The sequence below is a fragment of the Sus scrofa genome, chromosome 13 (assembly GCF_000003025.6).
Source record: "Sus scrofa isolate TJ Tabasco breed Duroc chromosome 13, Sscrofa11.1, whole genome shotgun sequence".
Lineage (NCBI taxonomy): Eukaryota > Metazoa > Chordata > Mammalia > Artiodactyla > Suidae > Sus > Sus scrofa.
The window spans coordinates 10,684,105-10,705,199 of NC_010455.5; the positions used below are offsets into that span (position 1 = coordinate 10,684,105).

A 21,095-nucleotide genomic window follows, 5' to 3' on the forward strand; every position below is an offset into this window, starting at 1 on the left:
TATCACTGCACCACAACGGGAACTCCTGTAGTTTTTCTTCTTGATAGGTCTTTGCTACTAAAGCAATAGAGAGGTAATGCAGACTGAATACTCTGGTACTGTTTATCCAGCACCTGTGTTAGGATTGGTACTCTTAGTTTATCCAGTAGCCCTGCAGGGTAGATTTTGAGGTGTCTTAGAAGAAGTTTAATAATCTAACTCACTGTCTTTCAAGACAGAGTTCTATTGCATCTTTTTAAAAGCATTTTCCAGTGTGCAGATGCTGTGGTGGTAGTACACAGGAAGTGAGTTCTCTTGGAGAAGTACTACAGCCCCATCAGAGGGCATTCAGGCAGTAGCTCCATGTATATGCCTGTCCACTCACCCCAGGCCAGTGTGAGGGTGCATACACATTCACTGAGCATTTAAAAAGAATATGGGAGGAGTTGCCGTCATGGTGCAGCAGAAACGAATCCGACCAGGAACCGTGAGGTTGCAGGTTAGATCCCTGGCCTTGCTCAGTGGGTTAAGGATCTGGCCATGAGGTGAGCTGTGGTGTAGGTCACAGACGTGACTCGGGTCTGGCCTTGCTGTGGCTGTGGTGTAGGCTGGCAGCTTGTAGCTCTGATGAGACTCCTACCTGGGAACCTCCATATGATGCCGGTGCAGCCCTAAAAAGCAAAAAAATAGAATATGGGCATTCCCGTCGTGGCTCAGTGGAAATGAATCTGACTAGCATCTGTGAGGACACAACTTCGATCCCTGGCCTCACTCACTGGGTTAAGGACCCAGTGTTCCATGAGCTGTGGTGTAGGTTGAAGACCTGGCTCAGATCTGGCGTTGCTGTCGCTGTGGTGTAGGTCACAGATGTGGCTTGGATCTGGTGTTGCTGTGACTGGTGGCTACAGCTCCAATTTGACCCCTAGCCTGGAAACCTCCATATGCTTCAGGTGGGGCCCTAAAATTAATTAATAAAAAGAATATGGTCTAGGCTGCATTCAGTAGAGGAGCAGACTGCAAGATCTAGTCTATTATTTTTATAATTGTAAAACTATCCATGTTAAAAACCTAAAAGATAAATACTCAGTAACTGGGTGAAAGCAGGGGATGACTTAACCATATCTTCTGAGTGACTTTTTTTTTTTTTAACTAAAAAATGTACCTGTGATGAGAAATTTTATTTTGTGGTCACACCCTCGGCATGGGGATGTTCTTAGGCCAGGGATCAAACCCAAGCCACTGCAGTAACACCACCAGATCCTTAACCAGCTGAGCCACAAGAGAAACAAATTTTAAATTACTATAAATCAACTAGTACTGCCACTATGTAAGTTTTATATCTTTTATATGCAAGTGGTTCTTGGCTTGAACTCACTGAACTGAGCCAATTGAGTTTAAATTTACTGAACCTTGCCATAAAAAGTATTTGAGATACTACTATTTACCAGATTTTTTTTAACCTTTCTTGGTGGGACAGTTTATCTCATATTTTATATTTAAAACCAATAGTTAACTGCTTCCACAGTTGAAACTGCTAAGTAGCTTGCATCCTACTTTTAAAATTAGTTAAAACATTATCAACCTGCTAAATACAGTTAGCCCATTACTCAAATCCTGCCAAAATCTTCAGAGAACCGTAGCACAAACTCAGATATCTAACCTGAAAATTTTTCCAGGAGTTCTCTGTGGTACAGCAGGTTAAGGATCCAGTGTTGTCACTGCTACAGTGCAAGTTCGATCACTGGCCCAGGAATTTGCACATGCTTCAGACACAGGCAGGAAAAAAAATCTTCCAGAAGGTGTTAGTATGTCTTGTGGAAAATGGATGCTTAACTGTCCTTAAGTGTTTAGTGGGTTCCTAAAAGAAACCTACTACTCAATTCATGCTACATGTAATTTGAACAAAGCTGAATTGTTTATCAAGATCTCTACCAGATACAATTTAGCTTAACTTAGTGTCCACATTGTTTACTGTTCATGATCTATGTCAATATATAATCCTACATGTTAGATTATTAGTGAACTTGGCGTTCCTGTCGTGGCTCAGCAGTTAACAAACCCAGCTAGCATCCATGAGGATGTGGGTTCGATTCCTGGCCTTGCTCAGTGGGTTAAGACCCGGCATTGACATGAGCTGTGGTATAGGTCAGAGATGTGGCTCAGATCCCGTTTTGCTGTGGCTGTGGCATAGGCCAGCAGCTTTAGCTCCAATTAGACCCCCTAGCCTGGGAACCTCCATAAGCTGCAGATGTGGCCCTAAAAAGACAAAAAGACCCCCCCCCCAAAAAAAAAAAATTCGTGAACTTGTAAAAAACAAAGCTGTATTGGAGCTAAGTTTCCACAGTTAGTTATACAAAATGACAGCTTCTGAAACAGGTTAAAGAGAGCTACTCAAGTATATTTGCATACCACTCAAACTTTATTCTTTTGACAAGTTCAACATAAATGTAACAAAGGTGCTGGTTTCAGGGACAAGTTTCAAACAATGAGAATGCTAGTATAGTATTTCATATCAGGCAATAATAACTTAATTAGCTAAAGTGCATTAAATTAATTCCCTAGGGATTTTCTAAAGACCAAAGGTAGACATGTCCTGTTTTAAATATGTTTGTTCACAGATACCTAAAGGCAGTCACTATTCAGCAAATGATTGTGACATTCCACTTTTTAGTTCTCAGAGCTGGAGTTCCCTTTGTTCTTCCTCCCAGGCAGAGGGAAGCTTGATTTGCTCTGGGGCTGGGAGAGTTTGCTGGCTAACAGAGTGAACGGCTCGATCAGAGTTTTCCGGTCCGTGACTGTCACCTCCCACAGCCGCACCTTCTCGCTCCTGGCCCACTGTTGTGCCACTTCTGCGTCCACCTGTCTTTGCTCAGAAAGATCAATTTTGTTTCCTAATACAACAATTGCCACCTGAAAGGAAAGTGGATAAAAAGATCACACTTTGCCAGATTAGTTCCTAGGTGAAATGAAGAAATAAAATTGGCCATTTAATAACTGCTTCATCAAAACTGATACTCAGATGTGACCTGAATGGTAAGACAGTATGACATTACCTTCACTCCTTCCTCAATTCATGTTTATTAAAACTGCAGACAGGAGTTCCCATTGTGGTTCAGTGAGTTACATACCCGACTACTATCCGTGAGGATGCAGGTTTGATCCCTGGCCTTGCTCAGTGGGTTAAGGGTCTGGTGTGGCTGTGGCATAGGCTGGCAGCTGCTGCTCCAAGCAGCCCCTAGCCTGAGAACTTCCATATGTTGCAGGCCTAGCTCTAAAAAGCAAAAACAAAAAATAAAAGTAGACAGATGCCCTATGGGGTGCTTACTGTGAAACTTAAAAGTTAACACAAGTGAGGTCACTCAACTCAGGTACACACGCAGGGAGACTTGAAGAATCACTATCTAGGGTACAGATGATTTGGTTGAAATGGCTGCATTTCAGTGTGGCTCCACCTGCTATTTGGGAAATTTGCAATGCATACTTGAAAATACAACAGCAGGACTTCCAGAGCTGTGAGTGTTCAGCACTCCTGGGACCCGAGTTCCACCAGCACAGGAATCTTTCTGTTCACATGACTCCTAATCATAGCCAAGTACCTGATTAAATTTACAGATTGAATGTGATCCCAATCAAATTACCTGTGACATTTTTCACAGAGCTAAAACAAGTAATCCTAAAATTTATATGGAACCATAAAAGACCCAAAATTGCCAAAACAATCCTAAAGAAAAAGAATAACCCGGATGGGATTAAGATGGCAAACGGAAGAACTGGAGCTTAACTTCTCTCCTAAAATCAACAAAATTCACAACTAAAGGCTGAACAATCTCCAACCAACGGACCGGAAACCCTAAAAAAGATATCCTACTCCAGAAGACAAAGAGGAGGCCACATCAAGAGGTAGGGGGGTGATTATGTGATATAAGCAACCCAAGCCTCCCAGGTGGGAAGCCCCACAGACTGTGGAAACTAACTCGTTCACAGAGACTCGCCTACAGGAGTGAGAGTTCTGAGCCCCACATCAAACTCTCACATGTGGGGATCTGGCACTGGGAGAAAGAGCCCCTGGAGCATCTGGCATTGAAGGCCAGTGGAGCTTGTGCACAGGAACTCCACAGGACTGGGGAAACAGAGACCCCATTCTTAAAAGGTACATACAGACTCACGTGCACTGGGTCCCAGGGTAAAGCAGTCTCCATAGGAATCTGGGTCAAACCTGACTGCAGTTTTTGGAGGACATCCTGGGAAAACGGGTGAATATGGCTTATTGTGAGGGAAGGACACTGGAAGCAAAGCTCTCAGGAGTATTCAGCAGTCTGCCTTTCTCTGGAGGTGGCCATTTTGGGAAAATCTGGCCCCACCATCAGTCTGTGCTGAGAAGCCCCAGGGCAAACAACAATCCTGTGGGATCACAGCCCTGCCCCTCAGTAAACAGGCTGCCTAAAGACCCCCAGGCACACAGCTGCCTCTAATCCCATCCAGAGACAAAGCCCCACCCACCAGGGACAAGCTCCACCTACCAGTGGGCAGGCACCAGCCCCTCCCATCAGGAAATCTACAGCAAGCCCCCATACTGACTTCAGCCACAAGTGGAGCAGACACCAGAAGTATGAGAGGCTACGAGACTCTAGTACTCTAGTATCCGTAAAAAGGTCACCACACCAAAACCTATAAAAATGAAAAGACAGGGAACTATAACTCAGATGAGGGGGAAAGGAAAAACCCCAGAAAATCAGCTAAGTGATCATAAGATTCTCAGCCTCCAGGAAAAAGACTTTAGACTATTGATGCTGAAGATGATACAAGACATTGGAAATAAACTGGAGCAAAGATGAATAATTTACAGGAAACACTGAGCAAAGAGATACAAGATATAAGACAATAACTGAAATTAAAAATTTATTAGAAGCAGCCAACAGCAGAATACAGAAGGCAGAAGAACGAATAAGCGAGGTAGAGGACAGATAAGTTGAAATTACAGATGCAAACAGAAAAGAGAAAAAAGACTGAAAATAAATGAATAGAGTCTCAGAGAACTCTGGGACTACGTTAAACACACCAATCTCCATATTATAGGGTGCCAGAGGAAAAGAGAGAAGAGGACAGAAAAAATACTCCAAGAAATAATAGCTGAAAGCTTCCCTAACATGGGAAAGGAACCACTCACTCAAATCCAGGAAGCACAAGTACTATATAAAATAAACCCAAGGAGGAACACCCCAAGACATATTAATCAAACTGACCAAAATTAAAGACAAAGAAAATCTTGAAAGCAGCTAGGGAAAAGAAACAAATAACGTACATGGGAAGGATAAGGTTATCATCAGATTTTTCAGCAGAAACTCTACAGGCCAGAAGGGAGTGGCATGATGTACTTAATGTGATGAAAGGAAAAAACCTCCAACCAAGATTATTTTACCCAGCAAGGCTCTCATTCAGATTTGAAGGAGAAATCAAAAGCTTCACAGATAAGCAAAAGCTAAGAGAATTCAGCAACACTAAACCAGCCTTACAACAAATCATAAAGGAACTTCTCTAGGCAGAAGACAGCAACAGGAAACAAAAAATCCCACAAATGACAAGGCTCACCAGTAAAAATATATATACAGTAAAGATACAAAATCATCCATGCACAATTATGCCACCAAAATCAGAAATTGTGAGAAGAGGTGGGTACAAATGCAGGACACTGGAGATGAACTTCAATTGAGAGACCAACAACTTAAAACAATCCCATATACATATAGACTCATCAAAACTTCAGAATAACTGCAAACAAAAAATCTACAATTGATACACAAATATGAAAAACACCTATTCAGATCTTCTGCCCATTTTTTCTTCATGTTGTTCTTTTGGAGTTGTATGAGCTGTTGGTGAATTTTGGACATTGAACCGTTATAGTTTGTATCATTTGCAAATATTTTCTCCCAGTCAGTAGATTGTCTTCCCATGTTGTTGCTGGTTTCCTTTGCTACGCAAAAGCTATTAAATTTAATTAGGTCCCTTTTGGTGTGTTCAGACAGATGCAAAAAGATGTTGCTATGATTTATGTCATGCTATGATTTGTGTCAGACTGTTCTGCCTATGTTCACTTCAAGGAGTTTTGTGGTTTCCATCCCTAAGACTTTAATCCATTTTGAGTTTATTTTTGTATATGCTATGAGGGAATGTTCTAATTTCATTCTTTATATGTGGCTATTCAGTCTTCCTAGCACCACTTATTGAAGAGACTCTTTTCTTCACTGTACCTTCTCACCTCCTTTGTCATAGATTAATTGACTAGTAGTGTGTGGATTTATTTCTGGACTCTTGTTATACTGATCTGGTATCTTTGTGCAAATACCACAGTTTTGATTATAGTAGCTTTGTAGTATAGCCTGAAGTCTGGAGCATAACTCCAGTCTGTTCTACCTCAAAATTGTTTTGGCTATTTGGGGTCTTTTGTGTTTTCATAAAAATTTAAAAATTCTTTGTTCTAGTTCTGGAATGTTAGTGGCATTTTGATAGTTATTGCACTGGTAGACTGCCTTGCGTAGAATGGTCATTTTAACACTATTTGTGGAAACCATGAACACAGTATCTTTTCATCTGTTTGAAGATGATACCATTTTTTATCAGTGTCTTAGTTTTCTGACTACAGATTTTTTGCCTCATTAGGTTTATTCCTAGGTATATTCTTTTTGATATAATGGTGAATGGGACTGTTTCCTTAACTTCTTTCTGATACTTCGTCATTAGTGTATAGAGATAGAACAGATTTTGTATCCTGCAACTTTACCAAATGTATCAGGATCTAATAAAGGTTTTTTTGGTAGCATCTTGGGGATTCTCTCCAGTATTATGCCATCTGCAAAGAGTGACAGTTTTACTTCTTTCCAATTTGTGTTATTTTTCTTGAATGATAGCTGTGGCTAGAATTTTGTTGAATAAAAAAAAAAAGAAAAAAAGAAAAAGAATAACCCTCCCAGACTTCAAACAGTACTACAAAGCTAAGGTAAGCAAAATTGCATGGTATTGTCACAAAAACAAACATAGATTAAGGAAACAAGATAGACCTAGAAATTAATCCATATGTCACCTATAGTCAATTAATCATTGATAAAGAAGGCAAGAATATACAATGGGGAAAAAAACAGTCTCTTTAACAAATGGTGCTGATAAAACTGGACAGCTACATGTAAATCAAAGATGTTAGAATACTCCTTCACACCATACACAATAATAAACTCCAAATAGCTTAAACAAGACATGACACAGTAAAACTACCAGAAGAGAACATCAGCAAAATATGCTGACATAAATCATACCAGCATTTCTTAGGTCAGTCTACCAAGGCCATAGAAATAAAAGCAAAAATAAATAGGACTCAACCAAGCTTTTGCACCACAAAGGAAACCATAAACAAAACAAAGATATGAACTGAAAATATTTGTAAATGATACGCCCAAAAAGGGATTGATTTCCAAAATATACAAACAGCTCATACTACTCAACAACAACAAAACAATCAAAAAATGGGCAGAAGGCTTAATAAACATTTCTTCAAAGAACACATACAGATGGCCAACAGGCGTATGAAAGGATGCTCATCCTTAATTATTAGAGAAATGCAAATCAAAACTAGAGTGAGAAATCAAAACTACCAGTCAGAACGCCATTCAGAAAGTCTACAAATAAGGGAGTTCCCGTTGTCATTCAGTGGGTTAAGAATCTGACATCTCCAAGAGGATGCACATTTGATCCCTGGCCTTGCTCAGCTGCCGTATACTTCGGTGTAGGTCGCAGGTGCAGACCTGGATCCAGTGTTGCTGTAGTTGTGGTGTAGGTCCGCCGATGCAGCTCCAGTTTGACGCCTAGCCCGGGAACTTCCACATGCCACAGGTGAGACCATTAAAAAAAAAAAAAAAAATGCTGCAGAGGGTCAAGGGAACCCTTGTATGCGTTCACGAGAATGTAAATTGGTGCAGCCACTATGGAAAACAGTATAGAGGTTCCTCAAGAAAACTAAAACTAGAGATGCCATATGATCAGCAATTCCACTCCTGGGCATATATCCAGACAAAACTCTAGTTGAAAAGATATATGTACTCCTGTGTTCCTAACACTATCTACAATAGCCAAGACATGGAAACAACCTAAATGTCCATCAGCAGATGAATGGATCAAGAAGTTGTAGTATATGTATGCAATGGAATATTATTCAGCCATAAAAAGAATGAAATAATGCCATCTGGAGCAACATAGATGGACCTAGAGACTATCATACTAAGTGATGTTAGAGAAAGACAAATATCACATATCACATGTAGAATCTAAAATATGACACAAATGAAGTTATTTACAAATCAGCGATGAGACTTGTGGTTGCCAAGGGGGAGGGGTTTGGAGAAGAGGGCTGGGAGTTTGGGATTAGCAGATGCAAAATTTTATATGTAGCATAGATAAACAAGTCCCACTGTACAGCACAGGGAACTATGTTCAATATCTTGTGATAAACCATAATGGAAAAGAATATGAAAAAGAATATATAACTGTGCTTTGCTGTATAGCAGAAATTAACATTGTAAATAAACTATATTTCAATAAAATTTTAAAAGGGGGTAGAGTATCATTAGGAACAGCTTTGACCTAGGTTACCTTTGGGCTGTTGCTGTGTTCCTGCCTTAAGTTGAGCTCTCTATGACCCAGTTAAGGCCCTGCCTTCCTGGCAGGTGAAAAGCAGTCATCAGAGCTCTGGTTTTCCTGGCAAATCTCGTCATCCTCCATTCTTCTCAGCAGGAACTGTCCCTCCCAGCCCTCCTAGCATTCTTCACCGTGATAACGTGTCCATCCCCTAGTCTGACCTTCATCTCTCTCTTCCCTAATTGCAGAAGCTGCTCCACTTTGCCCCAAGACATCAACAAAATCCCTTGACACCCCCCATCTCTGTACTGAGACAGGGCTGGACCTGGCTCAGCCTGCAGCCTGAGTGGGTGGTGGAGGCAAGGTGTCCTCATCTTGAGGTCACCTCCAATGCCCTTCCCCCAATCCGCTCACACGGGAGGCTGCTGGCTGCTGCTCTCTGCTCCCTGCCTCCACCCCCACCTGCTGTTGCTCACCCCAGACTTGGTTCGTGGTCACCCCACATACTGCCTCCATCCCAACACCTAGTGATTTCACTGGCCATACGGACCCTGCCGGGAACCTCATCCTCTGTTCCTTGACTCCCCTAGATACTGTAATTATCCTACAGACCTCGATCCAGATCCCAGGGACACGTCTTCATTCCTGCCATTATACCTGCCCCCTCTACGATCTTTCTTTTTTTTTCTTTTTTTTTAGGTCGCACCTGAATATGGAAGTTCCCAGACTAGGTCAACTGGAGCTATAGCTGCTGACTACGTCCAGCCAGCAACATGGACCTGAGCTGCATCTACACTATACCACACTCATGCTTGTGCATAGCAGATCTTTTTTTTTTTTTTTTTTTTTCATTTCTTCCTCCCGCTATGAATTCCAGGCTAGGTCGAATTGGAGCTGTACCACCCTACACCAGAGCCACAGCAATGCGGATCCGAGCCGCATCTGCAACCTACACCACAGCTCACGGCACGCCGGATCGTAACCCACTGACAGGCAGGACCGACCCGCAACCTCATGGTTCCTAGTCGGATTCGTAACCACTGCGCCACGACGGACCCCCTCTACATCTACTCCAACACCTCTTCCCCACACCCCACTGCAGCAATTCTAAACACCACAAGGACGCACAACCCAGAGCTCTACAACCTTATCACTATCTTCCAGCCCTTCTCGTGTCCTCGGCTCGGATGCTTTTAGCCCACCCCGTTGACATCCTGACCACATGGTACTCACTCCCTGCCTTGGTTACATTTAACACTTAACTGTACGTTTTGCCTACACCACTGACTGGAGAACACAACCCTGCTGGCTGGTCCCAACGTGTAACCACAGACCTCAAGGGAAGTGATGTTCTCCAGCAAGTGAATTACATGTCCTCTGCTCACTCTCTAACTGGACATGTCTGCTGTGGTCCTCCTTCGCCAGCCTCCAAAGTTTCCGCTCCCTTCCCTCACCTCTCAGCCGAGGTGCAGACGACTGCAGCAAGAACACAGAAGCAATTCAAGAACTTCCACGAGCTTCCCCCAGCACATCTAACAGCCCTACATGTCCCCATCCTCTTTAACCTGGACAAGGACGTCACGCCAACTATTATCCGCTCCCTCCGGCATCGCTAATCTTCTAACGAATCATTGCCATTAGCATACAAAACGTAATGCTATCTCTCACCTGAAAAACAAACAAATCCTTTTAATATATCCTTATATAAAAGGATATAGCTCCTCTGCTCCCCTTGATGGGACAAGAGATTTACCGTTTGACTCAAAATTCTTTCCAAGAGCTTTTTCTCTACTCACCTGTCTCATATCCAGTACAGACTGTCTCACTGCTTTTACTAACACTGATCTCAAGAATCTTGAGATCTCTCACGGCTACTTCTTGGTTTTGATCTTCAGCATCTGACATAGTTTGGTCACTCCCTACTTTTTTTTTTTTTTTTTTTTGGCTGCATCCAGAGCATGTGGAAATTCCTAGGCCTGGGAAGAACCTGCACCATGGCAGCGAACCAAGCCACTGCAGTGACAACAGCAGATCCTTAACCTGCTGCACCACAGGCAACTCTGCTCCCTACTTTTTAAAGTGTCGACATGCCTTCTGGGACAGTTTTCCTCCTGCTTCATCTGCCACTTCACAGGCTCCTTGGCTGGTTTCTCCTGATTCTCCAGTTGATGAATGTTAATGTGCTCCAGGGGCAAGAGCGTTTCAACTCTGCTTCTCCCCTTGTCCCTCAACTGTCTGCTGTCAGCACAACATCCAAAGTGATCATTTTAAAACAAGTCAGAGTTCCCTTTGTGGCTCAGTGGTTAATGAACCCAACTAGGATCCACAAGGATGAGGGTTCAATCCCTGGCCTCGCTCAGTGGGTTAAGGAACCCGAGTTGCTGTGACATATGATATAGGTCGCAGATGTGGCTCGGATCCTGCATTGCTGTGGCTGCGGCATAGGCTGGCAGCTACAGCTCTGATTCGACCCCTAGCCTGGGAACTTCACATGCCGTGGGTATGGTCGTAAAAAACAAACAAAAAAAACACAAGTCAATAATACTCAACTTCATTATGGCAACACCAAACTACAAAAACATTGTTTCACCCAGAAGAGTCACAACATCCAAAAATTTAACCACATGTTGTTGTCAAGCCTGAAGAAACAGGTACTTTCACACCATTTCTGTGACTGGTAACTTGGCAATATATTTATCTTTGACTCAAGAACCCTATTTCTGCTGATTGATCTTACTATACTATACACTAAAATGTACAAAATAATAACTATAAGATTATTCACTGTGGGATAGTTCATAAGATCAAGTAACTGGAGAGAACCTAAATGTCCATCAATTTGAGGCTGGTTAAATAAGCGTGACACATCTATACACACACAAATGAAATTATGCATCAGTTCTTTCTTTTGTTTTTTATTCTTTTAGGACCGCACCTATAGCATATGGAGGTTCACAGGCTAGGGGTCAAATTGGAGCTGTAGCCACAGCAATGCGGGATCCAAACTGAGTCTGCAACCTACACCACAGCTCATGGCAATGCTGGATCCTTAACCCACTGAGGAGTCCAGGGATTGAACCTGCGTCTTCATGGATCCTAGCCAGATTCATTTTTATTTATTCTTTTTTTTTTTTTTTTTTTTTTTTTGTCTTTTTGCTATTTCTTGGGCCACTCCCGTGGCATATGGAGGTTCCCAGGCTAGGGGTCAAATCAGAGCTGCAGCCGCCAGCCTACGCCAGAGCCACAGCAACACGGGATCCGAGCCGCGTCTGCAACCTACACCACAGTTCACGGCAATGCCAGATCATTAACCCACTGAGCAAGGGCAGGGACTGAACCCGGCAACCTCATGGTTCCTAGTCAGATTTGTTAACCACTGCGCCACGATGGGAACTCCCAGATTCATTTTCACTATGTCACGATGGGAACTCCAGTTCTTTTTTTGAAAAAAAAAAAAAAAAGGAAACTGAGGAGTTCCCATCATGGCTCAGTGGTTAACAAATCGGACTAAGAACCATGAGGTTGCAGGTTCGATCCCTGGCCTTGCTCAGTGCGTTAAGGATCCAGGGTTGCCGTGAGCTGTAGTGTAGGTCGCAGATGCAGCTCAGATCCGGCATTGATGTACCTCTGGCATAGGCTGGTGGCTATGGCTCTGATTAGATCCCTAGCCTGGGGACCTCCATATGCATGGAAGGGGCCCAAGAAATGGCAAAAAGACAGAAAAAAAAAAAAAAGGAAGTTGAGTACTCCTATGGAAAGGACTCTAGGATATAGTACCTGAAAAATACAAGGTGTAGAACAATATGCTACCTCTGGTATAACAAAGAGAAAAGAATATGTGTATTTCTGCTTGCTTGTATTCATATAAAGAAACTTTGTAATGTAAGGATGCACCAAACTAGTAAAGTGGTAAAATGTAAAAAAGGCTTTTTTTTTTTTTTTTTTTTTTTTGCCACAGTGCGCAGTGGCTTGATGTGGGATCTCAGTTCCCAGACCAGAGACTGAACCTAAGCCACATCAGTGAAAGTGCTGGGTCCTAACCACTAGACCACCAGGGAACTCTCAAAAAAGGCATGTTTGAGGTATTGGAACTTGATGGTTGAAGACTAGAGTTCAGTGGCATCCTTTTTACAAATAATTTTCTTTCTGTTTTATTTTATCTTTTTAGGGCTGCACCTGCAGCATATGGGAGTTCCCAGGTTAGGGGTTGAATCAGAGCTGCAGCTCCTGCCTACGCCACAGCCACAGCAATGCCAGATCCTTAACCCACTAAGTGAGACCAGGATCCAACCCAGATCCTCATAGATACTATGTCAGGTTCTTAACTCGCTGAGCCACGACAGGAACTTCACTTTTTTTTTTTTTTTTTTTTTTAATTTTTTACAAACTTGAAAATAAGGGAGTTCCCCGTCGTGGCTCAGTGGTTAACAAATCTGACTGGGAACCATGAGGTTGCAGGTTCAATCCCTGGCCTCGCTCAGTGGGTTAAGGATCTGGCATTGCCATGAGCTGTGATGTAGGTCAGACGTGGCTCCGATCCTGTGTTGCTGTGGCTATGGTGTAGGCCGGCGGCTACAGCTCCGATTAGACCCCTAGCCTGGGAACCTTCACGGGTGCAGACCTAGAAAAGACAAAAAGACAAAATAAATAAATGAATGCATAAATAAATAAATGCATAAATAAATACATGCTAGGTCCTGTCGTTTCTTTGTTTCCAGTCCCACATGGCCCGAATCTCCCACACTCCTCCCAGCCCACTCTGGCCTCCATGCTGTTCCCAAGTGTGCCAGGCTCCTGCCTCTACCCCTACTGCAGCTAGTGCAACCACCTGGAGCCCCACGACCCCGGACATCAGCTTGACTTCCTCTTTCACATCCTTCAAATCTCTGGGAAAAGTTACCATGTTAGGGAGGCCTTCCGGCATCACCTATAGAAGAATCTCCTGCCTCCTCACTCTGCTTGACTTTCTTCCTACATTGCATCACTCTTCATAATATACATACATTATTGTCTCGCCCTCTGCCACCTCCCAACTAGAAGCGTTACAAGAATAGGGCCTCCTTTACTGCCTGTAGTATTCTCTTTGCCTCACCCAGAATAGGACGGGCACGTGGCTCAACAAGCATTTGCTGGGTGAATGTGCTTCTTCCATCCTCACAACAACCATGTGAAAGAGGTACTATGATTTCATTTTTTGGTTGGCTCAAGGCACCTGGAGTTTTCCGAGGCACAGATCGAACCCATAGCCCAGCAGTGACCTGAGCCATAGCAGTAACAGTGCCAGATCCTTAACCCACTGAGCCACCAGAGAACTCCAAAAGGTATTATTATTATCCTTATTTTACAGATAAGGAAACTGAGGCAGAAAGGTTGAGAAGCAGAGCCAAGATTCAAGCCCTGAGGATACGAGTGTCCACTGAACTTTTCCTTCAATTTTGGGCGGCAGGGATGTGGAGGGAGCTCCCCCAAATAGTAAGGGCACTTCTCTGTCGGGGTGGGAAAGATGGGAAATAGGTGGAAAGGACCCGTCATTACTTTCCTTTTCATAGTTTCCGAGGATTGAAATGTTCAAACGTTATCTTGTGAATGGTTAAATAAATTTTTAATGATTGAATAAACACACCATGGGACACCCACCACCCAGCACTAAAAAGGAATGGAAGACTGGAGTTCCCGTCGTGGCGCAGTGGTTAACGAATCCGACTAGGAACCATGAGGTTGCGGGTTCGGTCCCTGCCCTTGCTCAGTGGGTTAACGATCCGGCGTTGCCGTGAGCTGTGGTGTATGTAGGTTGCAGACGCGGCTCGGATCCCGCGTGGCTGTGGCTCTGGCGTAGGCCGGTGGCTACAGCTCCGATTGGACCCCTAGCCTGGGAACCTCCATATGCCGCGGGAGCGGCCCAAGAAATAGCAACAACAACAACAACAAAAACAAAAAGACAAAAGACACAAAAAATAAAAAAAAAAAAAAAAAAGGAATGGAAGACTGATCCACACATTAACTTGGATGATTCTCCAGAGAATCACACTGAGTGCAAAAAGGTGGTAGCAAAAGCTTACGAACTAATTCCATTTATGCTGAAGTGACAAAGTCATAGAAATGGAGAACAGATTAGTGTTTGTCAAAGGCTGGGGGGGATGGGAGGGAAATGTGTGTGGCCATAAAAGGTCATCTGAGGGACCCTGCAGTGATGGAAATGTCCCCCCACCCCCATCCCAGACTATGTACATTTCAGTGTTGGTTGTGTTACTGGACTACAGTTTTGCACAATGTCAGCATCAGATAATGGGTAAGGGATCTCTATTATTAAAAGCATGTAACTGGGTCACTTTGCTGTAGAGCAGAAACTGACAGAATTTTGTCAATCAACTATGCTAAAAAAATTTTTTTAAAGCATGTAAATCTACAATTATCTCAACATTAAAAATGTAACATAAAAAATATAAAAACTAGGTTACGGATATCGAGCCAGTGCTGGTAACTGGTTCATTATACGGTTCCCAAGACACTGAGGAGTCAGCCATTCAGACCTGGAGAAAGATCTGTGATAAGAAAGTTCCAGGCAGGAGAATCAGCAACTGGGAGGGACTTGATCGGGGAACAAAACTATCACGCTGGAAAAACAAAGTGGACCCGTGTCACTGGAGTACAGTGACAGAGGAACCGAATGCTCAAGGTGAGGTGGACAGACCATCCCCGACTTTTTAGGGCATAGGAAGAATCTTATTTTCAAATGGTAAATGGATAGAATCCAGTAATTAATGAGTAGTATTCTTCATTTCTTTGCCTTCTTCTTTTTTTTTTTTTTTAAGGACTGAAGACAACCCTTTTTATCCAAGGAGACAATAAAAAGCCTAGGAGGAGTTCCCTGGTGGCTCAGCTGGTGAAGAATCCAGCATTGTCACTACTGTGACACAGGTCAATCCCTGGCCCAGCAACTTTCACCTGCTGCGAATGTGGTTAAAAAAAAAAAAAAAAAAGCCCTAGGAAACAGTGACCCCAAATAATATGAGATGAACTAGGTGGTGTTTAAGATATGGAGTCAGTAAGATTCAACTTGCACATGCGAACGAGCAAAGGCACCAAGTCAAACACTGGTCCTGGTTGAACTCAGGTCAGCCCTGTATTTCCTGGGCTAAGAAAAAAAAGATCATATGATGATCAGAGTTCCAGTCATGGCTCAGTGGTTAACAAACCCAATTAGCATCCAGGAGGATGTGGGTTCAATCCCTGGTTAAGGATCTGGCGTTGCCATTATCTATGGTGTAGGGTTGCAGACGAGGCTTGGACCCCATGTGGCTGTGGCGTAGGCTGGCGGCCACAGCTCTGATTCAACCCTAGCCTGGGAATCTCCACATGCCATGGGTGCAGCCCTAAAAAGACAAAAATCATGATGATCCCAGATACTGCGAATACAATTTAATGCTTTTAAAACTACTTAACTGCCAAAAGTCTATGCTACAAGGTAAACAATGTTACCATTCACAGGTGGCATTTTTAACATATCCACTTACCTCTTTTTTGTCTTTGAACTTATCAATTTCTTTCTTCAGAAGCTCTACTCTTTGAAAGGATTCAAGGTTATTCACGCTGTACACAAGAACAAAGCCATCAGCAAATGAAAAATAATGCTTTGGCAGCTCCACACCCTCCTGTAGGCCTCTGGTGTCATAAAGATGTAACTGCTCCTTTACTCCGCGATCCGTTTCCACTGAGGCCATATACACATCTTCCATTGTTTCACAGTCTTCCATTCCTGGGAGTAAAAAGAATTTTACATATACAAATATCAAATTGTTAACACTATTCACCTTAAACTAATATAATGTTATGTCAATTTTTTTAAGAAGCTATTACTAATGCTCAGTGGGTTAAGGATCTGGTGTTGCTGCGAGTTGTGGTATAGGTCACAGAAAATAAATAAGGCCATAAAAAAATAAGTAAATAAAAAGCTATTACTGGAGTTCCCTGGTCATTCGGCAGGTTAAGAATTCGGTGTTGTCACTGCTGTGGTCCGGGTTCAAATCCCTGGCCCAGAATTTCCACATGTAGCAAGAGCAGCCAAAAATAAAGTAAAAATAAATAAAACTAAAAGACTCTTATTCTACTACTCTTCTTGGATAACTCAACGTCAATCTTTGAGTGTTTTCTTATCATTTAGCAGTTGACTGGAATTCCCCAGTGGCTCAACAGGTTAAGGATTCAGTGTTGTCACTGCTGTGGCGCAGGTTCGATCCCTGGCTCCGGAACTTCAGGCAAGCCAGAGACTCAGCTGAAAAAATAAAAAAAATAAGATGCATTTCATTTTGCTCCATTTGTGCAAGTTTTGTCTCTTTAACTCATCTATAACTTCCTCGAGAGAAACAACCATTCTGTGTACCCAGCAAGTTTCCAATAACCATGTGTTGATAAAGGGATTAAGGTGAAAAGATGAACTTTATTTGTCTTTTTAGGGTTGCATCCACAGCATATGGAGGTTCCCAGGCTAGGGGTTAGAATGGGAGCTGTAGCTGCCAGCCTACACCACAGCCATAGCAACAGCAACGAGGGATCCGAGCCACATCTGCAACCTATACCACAGCTCATAGTGACACCGGATCCTTAACCCACTGAGCAAGGCCAGGAATCGAACCTGTATCCTCATGGCTGCTCATCACATTAGTTTCTACTGAGTCAGGATGGGAACTCCAAGATGAACACTTTAGATTTCAATGAGTAGTGTCCATGAATATAGAAGCTTCTTGGGCTTTGATTACAAAAAAATTTAAAGGTAAAAACTATGACGACTTTTGTCACGGTGGATGTTTTATCCACCAAAAGCCCATCTGGTGGGCTTCCTTCCCCCATTAAGCTTAGCTCTTTTGAGATTTTGTCACTCTAAAAATCAAGTGAAGTTATGACTCCTTATTGGCTCCCTGACCTGCCCCATTCCATGCTGCCTGGCAACTACCCCTCCTCCGTACCAGCAGGAGACTAAGGCTGCAATCCCTGGAAACTGTAGAACAGAGGCTGCTTGCAATGTGGGACAAGAGGGTAAGAGTTCCATAGTGAACACTGGGCAATTAAGTGACACGCTCTCTCTGCTCCCCAAACTCTGGCAGCCAGCTCTTTATCCCCTAACCAGGGGAAATCTGGGGAAACTGGCTAGTGAAGAAGGAAAAATCTTAAATATGCTAACTTCACATTTAACCAGCAAATGCCCCACTCAGATCACCTTATAATGATGCGCAAAGTCATGAACTTTATCCACATGCTTAGAGATTTAAATGAGCATTTCAGGAGTTCCCGCTGTAGCACAGTAGGTTAAGAATCTGAGTAGTAATCATGAGTTGCCGGTTCAATCCCTGGCCTCACTCAATGGGTTAAGGATCCAGCATTGCCATGAGCTGTGGTGTAGGTCGCAGATGCGGCTCGGATCTGGCGTTGCTGTGGCTCTGGCGTAAGCGGCAGCAACAGCTCCAATTGGACCCCTAGCCTGGGAACCTCCATATGCCGCAGGTGCGGCCCTAAAAAAGACAAAAGGCAAAAAATTAAAAAAAAAAGAACACACATTTCCATTCTGAAAGGGCCCAGCAGGTACCCCACACCATGCATGGACACAGACTGCTCCTATGATACATGACTATGAAATTTCAGAACATGCAATAGAGAAAAGCCTACAAAAGCTTCCACATCCAAAGCATCAAGAGTCATAATGACTTCTGGCTTCTCAGAAGCACCACTAGAAGATACTTGCAACAGCCAAGACATGGAAGCAACCTAAGTATCCATTGACAGATGAATGGATAAAGATGTGGTACATATATACAATGGAGTATTACCCAGCCATAAAAAAGAATGAAATAATGCCACTTGCAGCAACATGGATGGACATAGAGATGATCATACTAAGTGAAAACAGAGAGACAAAAATCACAGGATATCACTTATATGTGCAACCTAAAAAATGATACAAATGATCTTAGTCACAAAACAGAAATAGGCTCGCAGGAGTTCCCATCGTGGCTCAGCAGTTAATGAATCCGGCTAGCATCCATGAGGATGTGGGTTTGATCCCTGGCCTCACTCAGTAGGTTAAGGATCTGGCATTGCTGTGAGCGGTGGTGTAGGTCACAGACGCAGCTCAGATCCCTGTTGCTGTGACTGTGGCATAGGACAGCAGATACAGCTCTGAGTCAAGCCCTATCCTGGAAACCTCCATATGCAGCAGGTGTGGCCCCAAAAAGACCCCCCCCAAAAAAAGGAGAGATAAATTGAGGTATAGTCATACAATAGAATACTATAAGGCAATGAAAATTAAACCACACCTATCTAAAACAACATGAATGAGTCTTACAAATATAGCACTGAATGAAAAAAGCCAAATGCTGAAATATTTATACAGTGTGATTCCACTGATATAAAGTCAACAATGGGCAAAAGTAAACTATATCATTTAGAGCTACATACATAGGTGGCAAAACTATAAAGGAAAGAAGGCATTAACTAAAGGTCAAGGGAAGGGCTGAGTATTGACTGAAGAGAGGACCATGGGGGGAGTTCTCGTCCTGGCTCAGCAGTTAACGAACCTGACTAGTATCCACGAGGATTCGGGTTCAATCCCTGGCATCCCTCAGTAGGTTAAGGATTCAGCGTTGCTGTGAGCTGTGGCATAGGGTGGGAGCTGCAGCTCTGATTCGACCCCTAACCCGGGAACGTAGATGCGACCCTAAAAAGACAAAAAGACCAAAAAAAAAAAAAAAAAAAAAAAAAGAGAGAGAGAGAGAGGGGACCATGGGGAACTAAAAAGAGTACACACAATCTTCTACTTTGGGACCCGTGTGGAGATTACGCAAAGGTTTTATAATTATTCATTAAACCACATATGTGTTTATGCACTTTTCCCTTTGTCTGGTGCCTTTTACAATAAAAGGAGACAAGATGACAGTGGACCAATGCTTTCAAAATTCTGGAAGGAAATTAATCTCCATCTAGAATTCTACACCCATCAAAACTACAATTCAATTGTGGATGACAGTAACGACATTTTCAAACACATGAAGCATTAGAATGTGTACCATGCATATTTTCTCAGGAAACTATGGGAGGGAGGCCCTCCGCAAAATTAGCACTTAATCACAGAAGAAGGCAGATACGGAATGCAGAAAACAGAATCACACACTAGAGTAAAAGGAATCACAGGGACAGTAGTAAATATCTGTATCAGAAGCTCCAGGATTACTGCCCCGTGCCAGGGACAGGGCATCTGAGGGCTGTCAGCACCTGCTACCCCATCTCATTACACCACCTTCTCAACCCCACAAAGTACTCCAAGATGCGCTCCACCAGGAGGCGGCTGTACACAAAAGATGGCAAGAGACCTAGGAAATCACACTCAGGAAGAAAGAAAAAGAAAGGGAAGTTCATGGTGACAGCTGTGCAATAGGCCTAGACAAGAGGATACCAGCATCTGGAAGAATATCTCAAAAAGGGGCCAGGGGAGGGGGGGAGGCAGGGAGAAGAGGGGTTACTGGATATAGCGGACCTCATGGAAAACTGAGAAACATCCGGAAATGTAGAAGAATTAGCAAAAGATCTAAACAAAACTAAGAAATGATAGCGTGTTCCTGCTGTGGTTCAGACGGTAAAGAACCCAACCAGTATCCATGAGGATGAGGGTTCGATCCCTGGCCCCGTTCAGTGGGTTGCGGATCTGGCACTGCTATGAGCTGTGGCGTAGGTTGCAGATGAGGCTCAGATTTGGTGTGGCTGTGGCTGGCAGCTGCAGTTCTGATTCAACCCCTAGCCTGGGAACTTCCAAGTGCTGCAGAAGGAAAAAAAAAAAAAAAAAAAAAAAAAAAACCTGAAGAAATGACAAATGAAGCAAATATTAGCCTCCGCAAAAAGAAAAAAAAGGAGTTCCTTTCATGGCTCAGCAGACATAGAACTCGACTAGGATCCATGAGGACATGGGTTTGATCCCTGGCCTTGCTCAGTGGGTGTTGCCATGAGCCATGGTGTAGGTCACAGACTCGGCTTGAATGCTGCATTGCTGTGGCTATGGTGTAGGCAGGCAGCTGTAGCTCCAATTCAACCTCTAGCCTGGGAACCTCCATATGCTGTGGGTATGGCCCTAAAAAGAAAAAAGAAAGAAAGAAAAAAGAAAAGAAACAATCATAGCACATAATGCTCCTCAGCTGAGAATATTTTCATGTGCCAGCAATTCTCAAAGTGCGCTCTATCGGCAGATCCCTTGAGGTCTTCTTTCAGGGAACCCATGTGGGCAAAACTATTTTCACAACAACACTTCACAAAAAGATAAACATCTTGGGGAGTTCCCATCGTGGCGCAGTGGTTAACGAATCCGACTAGAACATGAGTTGCGGGTTCGTCTGCCTTGCTCAGTGGTGACATCTGGCGTGCGTGAGCTGTGGTGTAGTTCGAGCGGCTTGATCCGCGTGCTGTGGCTCTGGCGTAGGCTGGTCAACAGCTCTATTAACCTAGCTGGAACT

General features: G+C 43.3%; 1 protein-coding gene across 2 annotated transcripts in view; it reads right to left on the reverse strand.

Annotated features, from left to right (window-relative positions):
* Window positions 2,376–21,095, reverse strand: part of NKIRAS1 (NFKB inhibitor interacting Ras like 1) — a 29,683-nt gene continuing 10,963 nt past the window's right edge. For both annotated transcript variants that reach the window (XM_005669298.3, XM_021071422.1), the window contains 2 exons: window positions 16,119–16,360; window positions 2,376–2,889 (listed from right to left, as the gene is read on the reverse strand). In XM_005669298.3, the coding sequence (XP_005669355.1) occupies window positions 2,647–2,889; window positions 16,119–16,360 (485 nt within the window). In that variant the 3' untranslated portion in view covers window positions 2,376–2,646. The remainder of the gene's footprint in view (window positions 2,890–16,118; window positions 16,361–21,095) is intronic.